At 46.5% G+C, this 15678-nt stretch overlaps 1 protein-coding gene across 1 annotated transcript in view; it reads left to right on the top strand.

Moving 5' to 3' along the window:
* LOC147101038 (phosphatidylinositol 5-phosphate 4-kinase type-2 beta-like) overlaps positions 1-15678 on the top strand; it is a 148273-nt gene that overhangs the window by 123571 nt on the left and 9024 nt on the right. Inside the window, exons 8-10 of the mRNA XM_085966207.1 lie at positions 229-336; positions 5258-5262; positions 8407-8663. Of these exons, the coding sequence (XP_085822333.1) occupies positions 229-336; positions 5258-5262; positions 8407-8663 (370 nt within the window). The remainder of the gene's footprint in view (positions 1-228; positions 337-5257; positions 5263-8406; positions 8664-15678) is intronic.

Below are 15678 nucleotides of genomic sequence, written 5' to 3'. Positions count from 1 at the left end.
GACTCTTAATGCCGTCTGACGCGATGTAGCAAGCCACGCACTTGGAAAAACAATCACTGCAGGAGATGTGCCATCGCTCAAGGCAACTAGGAAGGGGCAATAAAGGCAGCCTTGCCGTGTTGCCCACATGTCACGAACAATTTTTTAAAAATAGGATTGATCTCAATGTACAATCCAGCTTGTAACAGGCTTTATATTTGAGCGTGGTCTATATTTTTTTTGTTACAGGCCAAAGAATTACCAACACTGAAGGACAATGACTTTCTAAATGAAAGGCAGAGAATTCACATTGGCGATGAAAATAAAAAGATGTTTCTGGACAAACTCAAGCGTGATGTTGAGGTCAGTAATCATCATTACAATTTACTTCACAGAAACTGAAATCACTGAGAGAATGTGGTGCATGAAAACGGCTTCGTACAGCAAGTATGGTTGGTCAGATGGTGATCTGACACTGGACAACGTGTTTGCCTCCTGTTCAAAGGTGCATGTTGAGCACTTGACTCCTAGTTGGGGGTTTTGAGTTTAAATCACAGAAATTATGTCACTTAGCTTTTGCTACCTTCAACAGTTTCTCCATCCGCCCGATTTGTCTGTGCCTTCAGTCTTTCTCCATCCCCCCCAAAGGTTGACCTCTGCCTTCAATCTCTCTCTCCATGCCCCCAAAGGTTGACTGAACCTTCAGTCTCTCTCCAACTCCCAAAGGAGCAGAATACAGGAAACTCTCGATTTACTGGCACCTAAATAACCGGAAAGCTCTGTTAACCGGCAAAATTCAGGAGTAGGTTCAGGTAAGTTTTACTTCATATTAGTGGCCGTTCCTGGATCTGTGGCCGTGTAACCGGGGTTCCTGCATCTGTTGCCATGCAACAGGGACGCCTGGATCTGTGGCCGGGGTTCCTGCATCTGTTGCCATGCAACAGGGACACCTGGATCTGTGGCCGGGGTTCCTGCGTCTGTTGCCATGCAACAGGGACACCTGGATCTGTGGCCGGGGTTCCTGCACCTGTTGCCATGCAACAGGGACGCCTGGATTTGTTGCTGTGTACGGAGCTCTCGTACCTTTTACTATACCTCTCTGTAATCTGGACTTTTTGATAAACCGGCACCACGCCGGTCCCGTCGGTGCCGGATAAAAAAGAGTTTCCTGTAAATGAATCATAAGATTGTTAAGCTTAGGTTGTGAGTGGACTAGTCTGATCTCTCCATGCTCCCCGCAAACAATATTCCCTCTTTTTGAAACCTACTCGTGCTGGGATATAGTTCCCTGAGGCTGGGCAGCCACCCTGTCATCTTCCCACATGTTGCTAATATTCATGTACAACAGGGAGTGCTAGCTGGTATTGTCGGAGGGTGGGGTGGGGTGGGGGAGGTGGGGGGCATCACAGCCAAGCCTGATTAGGTCCCCAATCAACTTCCAACTGCAAGAAGTTGAAACTAACAAGTTAATCACCTATGCTCATCACATTAGGAATGGCTGGACTGAAGTAACAAAGTTATGAATGAATTGACAACAAAGCATTGTCAAAATCCTGGAACTCGCTACCTAACTGCATTGTGGGAGCACCTTCACCGCACAGACTGCAGGGGTTCAAGAAGAAGACCCACCACCACTTTCTCGAGGGCAACTAGGGGATGGGCAATAAATGCCGGCCTTGCCAGCAACGCCCACATCGTGAAAATGATTTTTTTTTTAAACTGTTAATTCAGGAAACAGCAACCATGAGCTGAATAAAAGAGAAAATACAGCTCCATAGAAATGTAGAATTTCAGTGCAGCAGGAGGCCATTCGGCCCATTGCGTCTGTGTTGGCTCTCTTGCTAGAGCAGTCCAAAACTAATCCCACTGCACCGTTCTGTCCCCCATAACCCTGCATTTTTTTGCTGCTTCAAATATTACCTACTCTTCCTTTTAAAAGATACAGTGGTCTCTGCCTCAACTACTCCCTATGGCGAAGTATCCAATGCTCCAACAACCCTCTGCATAATGAGATTTCTCCTAACCCCTCTTGTGATTCTCTTAGTGATGGTTTTAGTGGATAATCTCTTATCGCTTGCTCCTCAACCAGAGGAAATAGTTTTCCTCGATTCACCCGATTCAAAACTTTTCATAATTTTAAAAACGATATTGAATCTCTTCTTGGACTTCTTTGCTCCAGTGGAAATACTCCCAGTATCTCAAGTCTCTCCTCGTAACTATTGTTGCTCATCCCTGTAATTATCCATGCATTGATATTATAATTGTTACGCTATTTAGTTGTTTTTTATGGCTTTTTAAAAGCGAATTTCAGAAGCTGCTTAGAGGGCCATGTTTAATAGAACCCTTGATTGTAGTGTGTTTGCTTACAGCAGTAACTTTTAAATTGTTATAGGAACAGGGGAAGTCCATTCAGCCCCTCGAGCCTGTTCCGCCATTCATTGAGATAATGGCTGATCTGTATCCTAACTCCATTTACTCGCCTTGGCTCCAAATCCCTTAATACCCTTGGCTAGTACAGTAAAAATCTTATTAATCTCAGATTTAAAATTATTAATTGAACTAGCATCTACTGCTTTTTGTGGGAAAGAATTCCAGATTTCTACCATCCTTTGTGTGAAGAAGTGTTTCCTCACTTCTTTCCTGATTGGCCTGGCTCTGATTTTAAGGTTATGCAACTGTCCCCTTGTCCTAGACTCCCTCACCAACGGAAAAAGTTTCTATCTACCCTATCAATTCCTTTCAAAATCCTTATAAACCTCAATCAAATCATCCCTTAACCTTCTGTATTCTAGGGAATACAAGCCTAGTTTATGTAATCTCTTCTCATATTTTAACCCTTGGAACCTTGGTAGTCTCTGATCATTGAAAAAGAAAGATTTCATTTATATAGCGCCTTTCATGACCACCGGACGTCTCAAAGCGCTTTACAGCCAATGAAGTACTTTTTTGGAGTGTAGTCGTTGCTGCAATGTGGGAAACATGGCAGGCAATTTGCGCACAGCAAGCTCCCACAAACAGCAATGTGATAAATGACCAGATAATCTGTTTTAGTGATGTTGATTGAGGGATAAATATTGGCCCAGGACACCAGGGAGAACGCCCCTGCTCTTCTTCGAAATAGTGCCATGGGATCTTTTACGTCCACCTGAGAGAGCAGACGGGGCCTCGGTTTAACGTCTCATCCGAAAGACGGCACCTCCAACAGTGCAGCACTCCCTCAGCACTGCACTGGAGTGTCAGCCTAGCTATTGAATGCATTATGAGATGCTTTTCAAATTCTTTACAAGTTAGGTTGAATTTTTTGATGGGCTAGCAATGCCAGCAAAGGCGTATCCCAGACCTCCCTGAAATCTGCAACTCTTGATGGTGGGGCGGGGGGGAATTTGTGGGGCGTCCCTCGGCCCCGAAAGCTCATCTGTCTTTTAAGTACTAAGAGTCCCACAGGGCATTCAAACCCCTGTTGAATTAGGCATGCAATCCTTCAAGCAGCTGTAGCGCTAACTTTGTTTCCATCTTTGAACAGAGAGATTAATGGCCTTTTCAGTAACTTTTTTTTCCAGTTAAGTGGCAGTTACAGTGCTTGTGAAAACATCGTGAAGCCAGCATTATCACCACTGCCTCTGGATTGTCCAGATTTCTGTCTGTTAATGGTAAAACGAGTAAAGAATTTCTTCCAGCAGAAAATGTTGTGATTAATACCCCTGTTCCTAAAAAGCAAGAAATGTAGCTGCTAATAGCTGAACCACCCTGAATTATAAAGTTTATCTACACAATGTTAGCTTCTTCACACTGACTGGCACGGTACTTCCTCAAACCAGTTATGCAGAGGATCATAGGGGGAAAAATTCAGTTGGTTTGCGCCTCCCGTTAGCGCCTTAAGAGGGCGCTAATGGGGCGCAAAGCAACTAGCGCCCGGGCGTGACGATGTTTGCACCGCTCGCGAAATTAACTAGATATTTTGCGGCGGCGCTAAACACTGCCGCCACGATCTCTTGCGCCGGCAGATCGTGATGTCAGTCGAGTGCGCAACGCCCCGGTAGTGCCCCGGACCGGATATTGAGTGGCGCCCCCTGCCTTACCGCCTGCCGCTAGCAAAGACAGGTTGAGGGGAGCGTTTTGCAGTCAGGAAGGGACTGGGGGAGCGCTATTTAAAGGCGACCGCTTCCTGCCTTTTTTTGTTGGTGACATTTGTGCACCACGCATTCTGAGAGAGACTTCTGGAGAGATTCAACGCTGTGTGAAGGAGTTTTGAGTACTGAGCAGCACTTCGCAGGTTCATTTTGATATGCACTTCCTTGCTTCGCCAGCGCTCTGAGGTAGCGCCTCGCTCCTCTGACTTTGCGCCTTAAGACAGGTGTGAAGCACCTGATTTAGCGCTCCAATCACCTCCAGCGGCGACAAAAGCCAAGTTTGTCATCGGAGGCGATAATTAGTGCCAGGCGCTAAACTTTGCGCACGGCCGATAATGGCGCCCCAAACGGGGCGATACTGAATTTTTCCCCCATAGTGTCATACGGCACAGAAGGAGGCCATTCGGCCCATCGAGTCCGTGCCGGCTCTGTAGAGCAATCCAGTCAGTCCCATTCCCCCGCTCTATCCCCATAGCCCTGCAAGTTTATTTCCCTCAAGTGCCTATCCAGTATAGAATCCAGCTATTGTCGGTGGTTGCAGTTTACATGAAAATATTCATTTTTTGCACCTGAAAAGGAGCCACTGCAGGGTGACTCCCTGTTCAAGTAAAAGTATCATTTCGTGTTAATACGGTAGCCTAAATACTATTCCCTGCTGGCAGAGGTCTTGCATATAGTGGTATTAATACCAGGCCTATGCTAGGTACAGTGCACCTCATTTTCCTGCTGTAATGGAAGTGGGCCCAGACCCTTGAAGTTAATGAAATTTGGTTGATAATTGAGAGTCCCGTTCCCCCCACCCCAGTGTTGATCTGACAGAGTTTGTATCTTAATGGCAAGAAACTGGAAAGTACTGAAGTACAAAGGGATCTGGGGGTCCTGGTGCACGAAACTCAAAAGGTTAGTATGCAGATGCAGCAAGTGATTAAGAAGGCCAATGGAATGTTGGCTTTCATTGCTAGGGAGATAGAATATAAAAATAGGGAGGTATTGCTTCAGTTGTACAAGGTATTGGTGAGACCGCACCTGGAATACTGCGTACAGTTTTGGTGTCCATACTTAAGAAAGGACATACTTGCTCTCGAGTCAGTACAAAGAAGGTTCACTCGGTTAATCCCGGGGATGAGGGGATGGACATATGAGGAGAGGTTGAGTAGATTGGGACTCTATTCATTGGAGTTCAGAAGAATGAGAGGCGATCTTATTGAAACATATAAGATTGTGAAGGGGTTGGATCGGGTGGATGCGGGGAGGATGTTCCCGATGATGGGTGAAACTAGAACTAGGGGGCATAGTCTTAGAATAAGGGGCTGCTCTTTCAAAACTGAGATGAGGAGGAACTACTTCACTCAGAGGGTGGTAGGTCCATGGAATATGCTGCCCCAAAAAGCTGTAGAAGCTACATCATTACATAAATTTAAAACAGAAATAGACAGTTTCCTAGAAGTAAAGGGAATTAAGGGTTACGGGGAGCGGGCAGGAATTTGGACATGAGTCTAGGTTCGGATCGGTCATGGCCCTGTGGGTAGCGGAGCGGGCCCAGGGGCCGTGTAGCCTGATCCTGCTCCTATTTCGTGTGTCTAATTCTGTTAGATTCAGGAGATGGTTCTATGATAGTGGATTGGCGGTTAGGATCAGATCAGCCATGATCTTATTGAATGGCGGAGCAGGCTCGAGGGGCCGATTGGCCTACTCCTGCTCCTATTTCTTATGTTCTTATGTAGCTTTTGATTGGCCTATTTAAGTTATCCATTCAAGTTCCTAGCATTTGAAGTTAAGACCCGTGTTTTTAAAAAAAAAAATACATTTTAAATGTTGGTAACCTAACTGCTGCTGGTCTCCTGACCAGAAGCCCTGGTGCCTATTGGTGTCCTGACCTGGAGCCCTGGTGCCTATTGGTGTCCTGACCTGGAGCCCTGGTACCTATTGGTGTCCTGACCTGGAGCCCTGGTGCCTATTGGTGTCCTGACCTGGAGCCCTGGTACCTATTGGTGTCCTGACCTGGAGCCCTGGTGCCTATTGGTGTCCTGACCTGGAGCCCTGGTACCTATTGGTGTCCTGACCTGGAGCCCTGGTGCCTATTGGTGTCCTGACCTGGAGCCCTGGTGCCTATTGGTGTCCTGACCTGGAGCCCTGGTGCCTATTGGTGTCCTGACCTGGAGCCCTGGTACCTATTGGTGTCCTGACCAGAAGCCCTGGTGCCTATTGGTGTCCTGACCAGGAGCCCTGGTGCCTATTGGTGTCCTGACCTGGAGCCCTGGTGCCTATTGGTGTCCTGACCTGGAGCCCTGGTGCCTATTGGTGTCCTGACCAGGAGCCCTGGTGCCTATTGGTGTCCTGACCAGGAGCCCTGGTGCCTATTGGTGTCCTGACCAGGTGCCCTGGTGCCTATTGGTGTCCTGACCAGGAGCCCTGGTGCCTATTGGTGTCCTGACCAGAAGCCCTGGTGCCCATTGGTGTCCTGACCTGGAGCCCTGGTGCCTATTGGTGTCCTGACCTGGAGCCCTGGTGCCCATTGGTGTCCTGACCAGGAGCCCTGGTGCCTATTGGTGTCCTGACCAGAAGCCCTGGTGCCCATTGGTGTCCTAACCAGGAGCCCTGGTGCCTATTGGTGTCCTGACCAGAAGCCCTGGTGCCTATTGGTGTCCTGACCTGGAGCCCTGGTACCTATTGGTGTCCTAACCAGGTGCCCTGGTGCCTATTGGTGTCCTGACCAGGAGCCCCAAGACATCCTAGCCTCCTGACCAAAAGCTCTGCTGATCTTTCAGGGGTGATGCCAGGAAGAACCTCTTCACACAAAAGGTATTGGAAAGCTGGAACGTTCACCCCCAAAAAGCTGTTGAGGCTGGGGGTCAATTGGAAAAAGTCAAAACTGAGGTTGCTACATTTTTGGATGCGGTGGCGGCAACGGAGAAAGAGCTCGGCCTCGTGCCGAGCTTGAAATTCATTGAGATGGGGGGCGTAAGGGGATGAAGCTCAGGTCTTTGCTGAGGACTGATTGTTCGGAGTCAGAGAGGGGAAGGTCAGAGGGGATAGTGAAAACACGGCAGGGGGTGAGATTGGAAGAAGGGATGGGAAGCGATGTTTCAACATTGAGTTCAACAATTTCAGACTATAACCTCGGCCCCCATGTTTTCTTTCTCTCTCACAGGGCAGCTGTTGATGATTCTACCATTGCCGCTTAACACCTCATCTCGAGTCATCTTTTGTTTCTTAACATCTCCCATTATCGGCTCCTTTTGCCTTGCACCGTCATCCCTTTTGTCTTTTAATCTCTCCTGCCTTCCAGCCTATCACAGGCCTTCCCTTTGTTCTTTCCTCCCCTTCTCCCTTTCCCTGCCCCAACACTTGCTTAAAAGTCTGTTACTTCTCCAACTTTTTCCAGTTCTCACGATGCTGCCTAACCTGCTGAGTGTTCCCAGCATTTTCTGTTGTTGCTAGATTTTTGTTAGGCAAGGGTGTTAAGGGATAGAGTTAACATACAGATCAGCCATGACCTAATTGAATGGCGGAACAGGCTTCAAGGGCTGAATGGCCTACTCCTGTTCCTACGTTCCTTTGTTCCTGACTAGAAGCTCTGACTGGCAGTCATTTTGGTCCAATACTAGTGCATATTTTGCGATGCACCAGCTTTACTATCTACACACGAGCCACAGACCATCTCACTGCAAAACTACTGCAGCCTTGATCTGAAGGCTCTAAGTTCGCCACAGTGTTGCCAGGCTCTGCAATCGGCATTAATGGGGCCGGTACTGAACATGCACCAATACTTGCTGTTATGCTGTGCTATGATTCATGTCGGTGATGCCAGCTCCTGACGCATGGGTCTCGCACAGCTGGCTGCAACCCGAAAGAAGACTTGCCAGGGATTCAGCCTCTTTAGGTCTTCCAGACACGAGCCTCGGAGGGTCCCACAAAGTTTACTTTCAAGTTGAAGCCAGCTGCACTGACCCCCTCCCCCCCCCACCCCCCCCCCCCCCCCCGCTGTCTGGACTTGGCACCGCTGGCACTGCCTCGTATAAAATAAAGGCAGCTAATAAGTGTTCCGTGCAATGCCTGGTGCACTAAAGTGAGTCTGTTTCACTTCTCAATGTAGCTAAAATGAGGTACTATATGGGAGTTTTTCAGAATATACAGTAGAGTTGTTGAAGTGACTTTTATGTCATTTGATAAATTAACAAAGTTAAACTCCCAGAGATAACCGAAACTCTCCAGCAGTTACATCCTATTGCCCTGATGATGGCTTTGACTAGATACTTAAACCTCCTAACTTTGCCTCATTTATTTTTTTTAACAGTTTTTTAGCACAGCTGAAGATCATGGACTACAGCCTGTTAGTTGGTGTCCATGATGTGGATCGTGCTGAGCAAGAAGAAATGGAAGTGGAGGAGAAAGGCGATGAAGAGGATTGTGAAAATGATGGAATGGGCCATCCGGTTGGCTCGTATGGAACTCCACCAGACAGTCCTGGAAACATGTTGAATTTCCCACGAATCTTTGGACCAGGAGAGTTTGATCCAACAGTTGATGTATATGCTATAAAGAGCCATGACCGTAAGCATATAGCTCTGAAGTTACTAGTTCAAAAAAAGTTTACTTTTAGTTTAAAGTTTCTGATAAAAGGTAAACTAGCCCTACCTAGCACCATTGTGGGAGCAGCATCACCTCAGGGACTGAAGTGGTGGTAGGGAAAGGCCCCTGACCACCATCTCAAGGCAAGAAAGGAGGCCTTGCCAGTGTCACCCACATCCCAATAATGTACTAAAAAAAATCTCTTGTTTATGAAAGAGAAAGAAATACTTGTTTTCATACGGTTCCTTATCACTTCATTGAAAAGCCTCAAAACGCTTCACATGGTGAATCACTTTTGAGATACAGGAAACTTTGTTATATCCGGCACCGATGGGACCGAGCTGTTGCCGATCTATCAAAACTGCCGGACATACAAAGTTAATGTTGAAGCATACGGAGGTTTTCATCTCCGTATCTGACAACAAACACTGTTGCTTAGCAACAGCTTGTAAACAGCCCGTACCTTGGAAGCGTCTCTGTAGCTTAGCAACAGCTTCAGAGAGACTTTCCAGAGCCCGACTGTTGAAAACAAAGCCACGAGAAGAAAAAAAAACTAACAAAACGGCTCCTGATTTCTGCCGGTAGATCGAGGGTTCCGGACATACAACCTCCAGATAAACCAAAGTTTCCTGTACAGTGACTACTGTTATGTAGCCATTCTGCCCCAGCGACAACCCACCAACAGCAATGAGATGATTAACCAGTCAATCTGTTTTTTTTTGGTGATATTGGTTGAGGGAAACAATGCTGAGGAATTCCTTGAATGATGCAACGGGATCTTTAACACCCGCTGAACAGGTAGACAGGACTTTGGTTTAAAGTCTTTTATGAAGGGCAACACCTCCATCAACCTTGATTACTTGTGACCCGGCGTGGGGCTGGAACCCATACTGTAGACCCTTTGTACATAAATCATCGCAGCTAAGATGGCTTATGCACGTGTAACTTACTCCCAGACCTCCGCTTGTCTGCTGTCAGTGGTAGAGAACTGTGCAATAGAGACTCAAAGGCGAATCTCTCTCTCTCTTTTCTCTCTCTGTCAGCCGTGGCTCAGTGGGTAGCACTTTCGCCTCCGATTCAGAAGGTTGTGAGTTCATTGGTTTGCAGCCAATTAAGTACTTTTTAAAGTGTAGCCACTCCTGTAATGTAGGAAACGTGACAGCCAATTTGCGCACAGCAAGGCTCCACAAACAGCAATGAGATAAATGGCCAGATAATCTGCTGTAGGGATGTTAGTTGAGGGGTAAATATTGGCCAGGACACCGAGGAAAATTCCCCCACTCTTCTTTGAATAGTGTTGCTGTGTATTATGAAAAGGGACATTATTATTGGGGCAATGTACACAAAGCATTATTTATTCTCAATTCATAGTCCAGTATTTTACACTTTTTTGTAAGGTTGTGAAATGTTTAGAAGAATTCATAAAGTAATGTCATTGCTGGGACTGGAACAGTTACCTTTGGCAATCCTTGTTACCATTAAGCACTTGCAGATCAGGTATAAAACAGGCTAGATGCAAAGTAGAGCTCCCTCTATGTTGTTCCAACAATATGCCTTAACCCTAACCCTAGAAACCTTGGCTCAGGTACTAAGTCCCTAATGTCGTCCACTTCATTTCCTCTCTCCTCACCTTTCAAACCCCATCTATTCGTCCGTGCATTGGGCACCTCTGGAATCTCTCAGACTTGTGCTCATGTGATATTTTGGTCCTCTGCAAAGTTGTTTTATTTTAATATTACAGAAACTACATCAATATAAGTTTGTTTATTGTTTAGGAAGCTCTTCCTGGCATCTAGAATTACATAGAATTTACAGCACAGGCCCTTCGGCCCAACTAGTCTATGTCGGCGTTTATGATCCACACGAGCCTCCTCCCACTCTACTTCATCTCACCCCATCAGCATACCCTTCTGTTCCTGACTCATGTGTTTATCTAGCTTCCCCTGAAATGCATCTGTGCTAATCGCCTCAACCACTCCTTGTAGTAGCAAGTTCCACATTCTAACCACTCTCTGAGTAAAGAAGTTTCACCTGAGTTCCTTATTGGATTTATTAGTGACTATCTTATATTTATTAGTCAAAAACTAAATGGGAAAAGATGCTCCTAACTACTTGCATGATATTAAAAGTCTGAAACTGGAAGTTTTCATAAGGTATATTGCACTTGTAACTGAGCAATTTGCAACAAGAATTTAAACTCCGAGGAAAAGATAAAATGGAGTTAATTGTTTGTGATCAGTTGTTGGGTGGTAAATATTAATCTGCTTTAAATTGATTGGCCGCCGATGCAGATTTTATGTTGGATTAAATGCGATGTTAGTGCTGACTTGCGACGCTCAGGTTCTGCGCAGCCCCGAAATAAAATTGCCAAATTCACTTAGGCTAGCAAGCGGGAAGACCTGTCTCTTACTGCGCCTTCCTGCGGCCAGTGTTACTGAGTGCGACACATTTAATCCCTACAAAAGCAAAAGACTGCGGCTGCTGGAAATCTGAAATAAAAACAGAAAATGCTGGAAATACTCAGCAGGTCAGGCAGCATCTGTGTGAAGTGTGAGGTGATGCATTTTGGCAGAAGGAACAGGGAGAGGCAATATACACTTAATGGCACAGTTTTAAAGAGTGTGCAGGGACAGAGGGACCTGGGAGTTAATGTGCATAGGTCCCTGAAGGTGGCAGGACATATTGAGAGAGTGGTTAGCAAAGCATATGGGCTCTTGAGCTTCATAAATAGAGGTATTAAGTACAAAAGTAGAGAAGTTATGCTGAACCTTTATAAAGCGCTGGTTAGGCCACAACTGGAGTATTGCGTCCAGTTCTGGTCACCACACTTTAGGGAGGATGTGAAGGCCCTTGAGAGGGTGCAGAGGAGATTTACCAGAATGGTTCCAGGGGATGGTGGATCTTGGCTACAAGGACAGGTTGGAGAAGCTGCATTTGTTTCCATTAGAGCAAAAGAGGGTGAGAGGTGATTTGATCGAGGTGTACAAGATTATGACGGGTTTGGATAGGCTAGACGGGGAAAGGCTGTTCCCACTAGTTGATGGTACAAGGACTAGGGGACACAGATTTAAGGTTTTGGGCGAGAGATACAGGGGGACGTGAGGAAAAACTTTTTTACGCAGCGAGTGGTGAGGACCTGGAACTCGCTGCCGACGGAAGTGGTGGAGGCGGAGACACTCAATGTTTTCAAGGGGAGACTGGATAGGCACTTGAGGGAAATAAACTTGCAGGGCTACGGGGATAGAGCGGGGGAATGGGACTGACTGGATTGCTCTACAGAGAGCTGGCATGGACTCGATGGGCCGAATGGCCTCCTTCTGTGCCTCTATGACTATGACTGTCGCTAGAGAGAGAAACAGAGTTAACGCTTCAGGTCAATGACCCTTTGTCACAACTGGAAAAAGGTAGAGATGTAGCAGATTTTTAAGCAAGTGTAAGGGAAAGGGAGAAGGGGAGGAAAGAACAAAGGGGAAGGTCTGTGATAGGCTGGAAGGCAGGAGAGATTAAAAGACAAAAGGGATGATGGTGTAAGGCAAAAGGAGATGGTAATGGGACAAGTAAAGAAACAAAAGATGACTCTAAATGAGGTGAAAATGGCACTGGCAGAATGATCGCCAGCTGCCATGCGAGAGAAAAAAAGAAAAAATAGGGGCCGAGGTTATAGTCTGAAATTGTAGAACTCGATGTTGAGTCCAGAAGGCTGTAAAGTGCCTAATCGAAAGATGAGGTGCTGTTCCTCGAGCTTACGTTGAGCTTCATTGGAACAGTGTAAGAGGCCGCGGATGGAGAAATCACAGTGGGAGTGGAGCTAACTCGAGGCTCAAATCAACTGAATTTTTCCCCCTAAATAGGCCCTAAGCTTTGGAATTCCCTCCTTAAACTTCTCCGCCTCTCTACTTCTTCTCCTTTAAGACGCTCCTTAAAACCTACCTGTTTGTCCTAATAACTCCTTACGTGGCTCCTTTTTAAAAAATTTGTTCCTGGGATGTGGGCGTCGCTGGCAAGGCCAGCATTTATTGCCCATCCCTAATCACCCTGGAGAAAGTGGTGGTGGGCCGCCTTCTTGAATACAACTGAGTGATTTGCTGGGCCATTTCACAGAGTAGTTAACATTGCTGTGGATTTGGAGTCACATATAGGCCCAGACTGGGTAAGGACAGCAGATTTTGTTTGGTAATCGCTCCTGCGACGCGCCTTGGCACGTTTTACTACGTTAAAGGTGCTATATAAATACTCTTCTCTTGGGCAGTCCCTCGAGAACCGAGGATGACTTGCTTCCACATTAAAAATGAGTTCTCAGGTGACTGATGAGTCCTACAGTCTCTGTCACAGGTGGGGCAGACGGTGGTGGAAGGGGCGGGTGGGTGGGGTGCTTGGGTTGACGTGCGCTCCTTGCGCTGCCTGCGCTTGGCTTCCGCTTGCTCCTGGCGAAGAGACTCGAGGTGTTCGGCGCCTTCCCAGATGCTTCTCCTCCACTTTGAGCGGTCTTGGGCCAGGGATTCCCAGGTGTCGGTGGGGATGTTGCACTTTTTCAAGGAGGCTTTGAGGGTGTCCCCCTCAAATATATAAATACAGGTTGTTGTTAATTTATAAGACATGAGATCTGATTAAGAACGAAGTGTCTCTGAATAGTGCACCTCATCCTAGCTTTAAACTTTTGTGGTATTGCAGCTTATCAGTGTGTGGTGTAAGTGTTAATTGAGGCTTATTGCTTCCAGCTGTACATTTGTTTTGTTTAACTTTTGCATGGGTTTGTTACATTTGGCAAGCAAAATGAGGTGCACCGTCAGAACTTAATGGAAAATCATGTTTGTCTTGGTCTTTTTTTCTACACTGTAACATCAGCAGTCACTGTAGGACATTGGGTCAAAGACAGTGGCAAGAAGATCTGTTTGATGCTTGGCACTGGAGGCCTGAGAATTGCTGCTGTCTAATAGATCTCCTGTTTCAGAGTCTATTGCTGCCTCTGATGGAGGGGCCGGGGGTGGGGGGGAACAGAGCAGAGTGCCCCTTGATGTTTCAGACAGTGAAAGAAAAGAAAAACTTGCACCTTTCACAACCACCGGACGTCTCAAAGCGCTTTACAATCAATTAAGTACTTTTTGAAGTGTAGTCACTGTTGTAATGTGGGAAACACGGCAGCCAATTTGCGCACAGCAAGCTCCCACAAACAGCAATATGATAATGACCAGATCATCTGTTTTTTGTTATGTTGGTTGAGGGATAAATATTGGCCCCAGGACACCGGGGAGAACTGCCCCTGCTCCTCTTCGAAATAGGGCCGTGGGATCTTTTTACGTCCGCCCGAGAGGACAGACGTTTAACATCTCATCCGAAAGACAGCACTCCCTCAGCACTGCACTGGGAGTGTCAGCCTGAAGTGGGGACTTGAACCCACAACCTTCTGACTCCGAGGCGAGTGTGCTGCCCACTGAGCCACGGCTGACACAGGTAGGGAACCTGCCACCCCCTCCCCCAGTCTGTCCTCAATGTGAGTCCAGCCCCACGTTACACAGTTGATTCTTAATGCTCGCTGAAGTAGCCTAACGAAGCACTCCGTTTTAAAATCAATTGCTTGAAGAAAAAGGCCCACATCTCGAGAACAAAAATGTTTTCAAAAAAACCAAGCGAACCAGACTTCGTGGGGGAGGAGATAAACTCCCACTCTGCAAAAATCTGAGCGCATGTGTGGCGCAGTAATTAGAAAACTATTAAGGGGAGCAGGTGGAGCTGACTATTCTGCAGCCACTAACGGAGATGCTGAGCTTGTTGGAAATGAGCTCGATTGGGAGTCATTAACAACTGGACAAATAACGTGATTGGTTAAAATTAAGTAGAATGGGTAATTTTTTGCTTTGAACATCTGCAAGCCAGATGCTCGGTTCATTGTTCTTGTTTCAAAAGATTGGGTTTAAATTGACTAAAGCTAGTTAGAAAATGCTAAGCTCAGAGAAGCACTTGGCGAAACCTGCCTGTAAGGAGTTGTTGTTGATGTAACGACGGGTGGTCTTTAATACAGGTTTTATGGCTGAAATATTCACATGATGTTTGGTCATCACTACATCTTGGTGGTCTTAAGTTGTATAGGAATCTTTTCCCTAGGATATATTGAAATGTGTGGTTTAAAAAAAATCTATATACAAAACCAGTGCCTCCCTGCTTAAGTGTTCATTGAATTATAGAAATTTACGGCACAGAAGGAGGCCATTCGGCCCATCGCGTCTGTGCCGGTGTTAAAGCCCATTCGTTTTTCTTATGGAAAATGAGTAAATGATTTTAAAAGTACAGGCATTGTTTGATGGTGCTTAATTTATGTCATTTTGACTCAGTTGGCAGCACATTCGCCTCTGGGCCAGAAAGTATGGGGTTTGAACCCCACACCAGGACTCGAGCACATGATCCAGGTTGACACCCCAGTGCGGTACAGAGGGAGTGCTGCATTGTCGACGATACCTTCCTTCAGATGAATGTTAAATATCCCATTACAGTATTTGAAGAAGAGTGTCTTGGCCAACATTCCTCCCTCAACCAATCCCACCCAGAAAAACACATTGGCTGGTCATTCATGTCATTGCTGTTGATGGGACATTGTTGGTGCAGAACAGCTGTCGCAGTTGACTGCATCACAACGAATGTAATTTATTGTATGTGAAATGTTTGGAGATATTTCCACAATGTGGTGAAAAGCACTTGTGTAGATTCACGACTTTCTTTCTCGTTTCTTTCCCAGCCCTCAAGTTTTAAGAATAGCACGAGTCTGTAGAGGACTGTAGTTCATGTAGATGTTGTGTTTAGCTGTCAGCCGTGACTCAGTGGGCAGCACCCTCGCCTCTGAGTCAGAAGGTTGTGGGTTCAAGTCCCACTCCAGAGACTTGAGCACAAAAATCTAGGCTGACGCTCCAGTGCAGTGCTGAGGGAGTGCTGCACTGTCGGGAGTGCTGCACTGTCGGAGGTGCCGTCTTTCAGATGAGACATTAAACCGAGGCCCCGTCTGCTC

This window comes from Somniosus microcephalus, chromosome 24 (genome assembly GCF_052327205.1).
Source record: "Somniosus microcephalus isolate GS21.2 chromosome 24, FLI_Smic_1.0, whole genome shotgun sequence".
In the NCBI taxonomy this organism is placed as follows: domain Eukaryota; kingdom Metazoa; phylum Chordata; class Chondrichthyes; order Squaliformes; family Somniosidae; genus Somniosus; species Somniosus microcephalus.
Note: the sequence above shows the minus strand (reverse complement) of the source record. Positions and strands in the feature narration are given on the sequence as shown.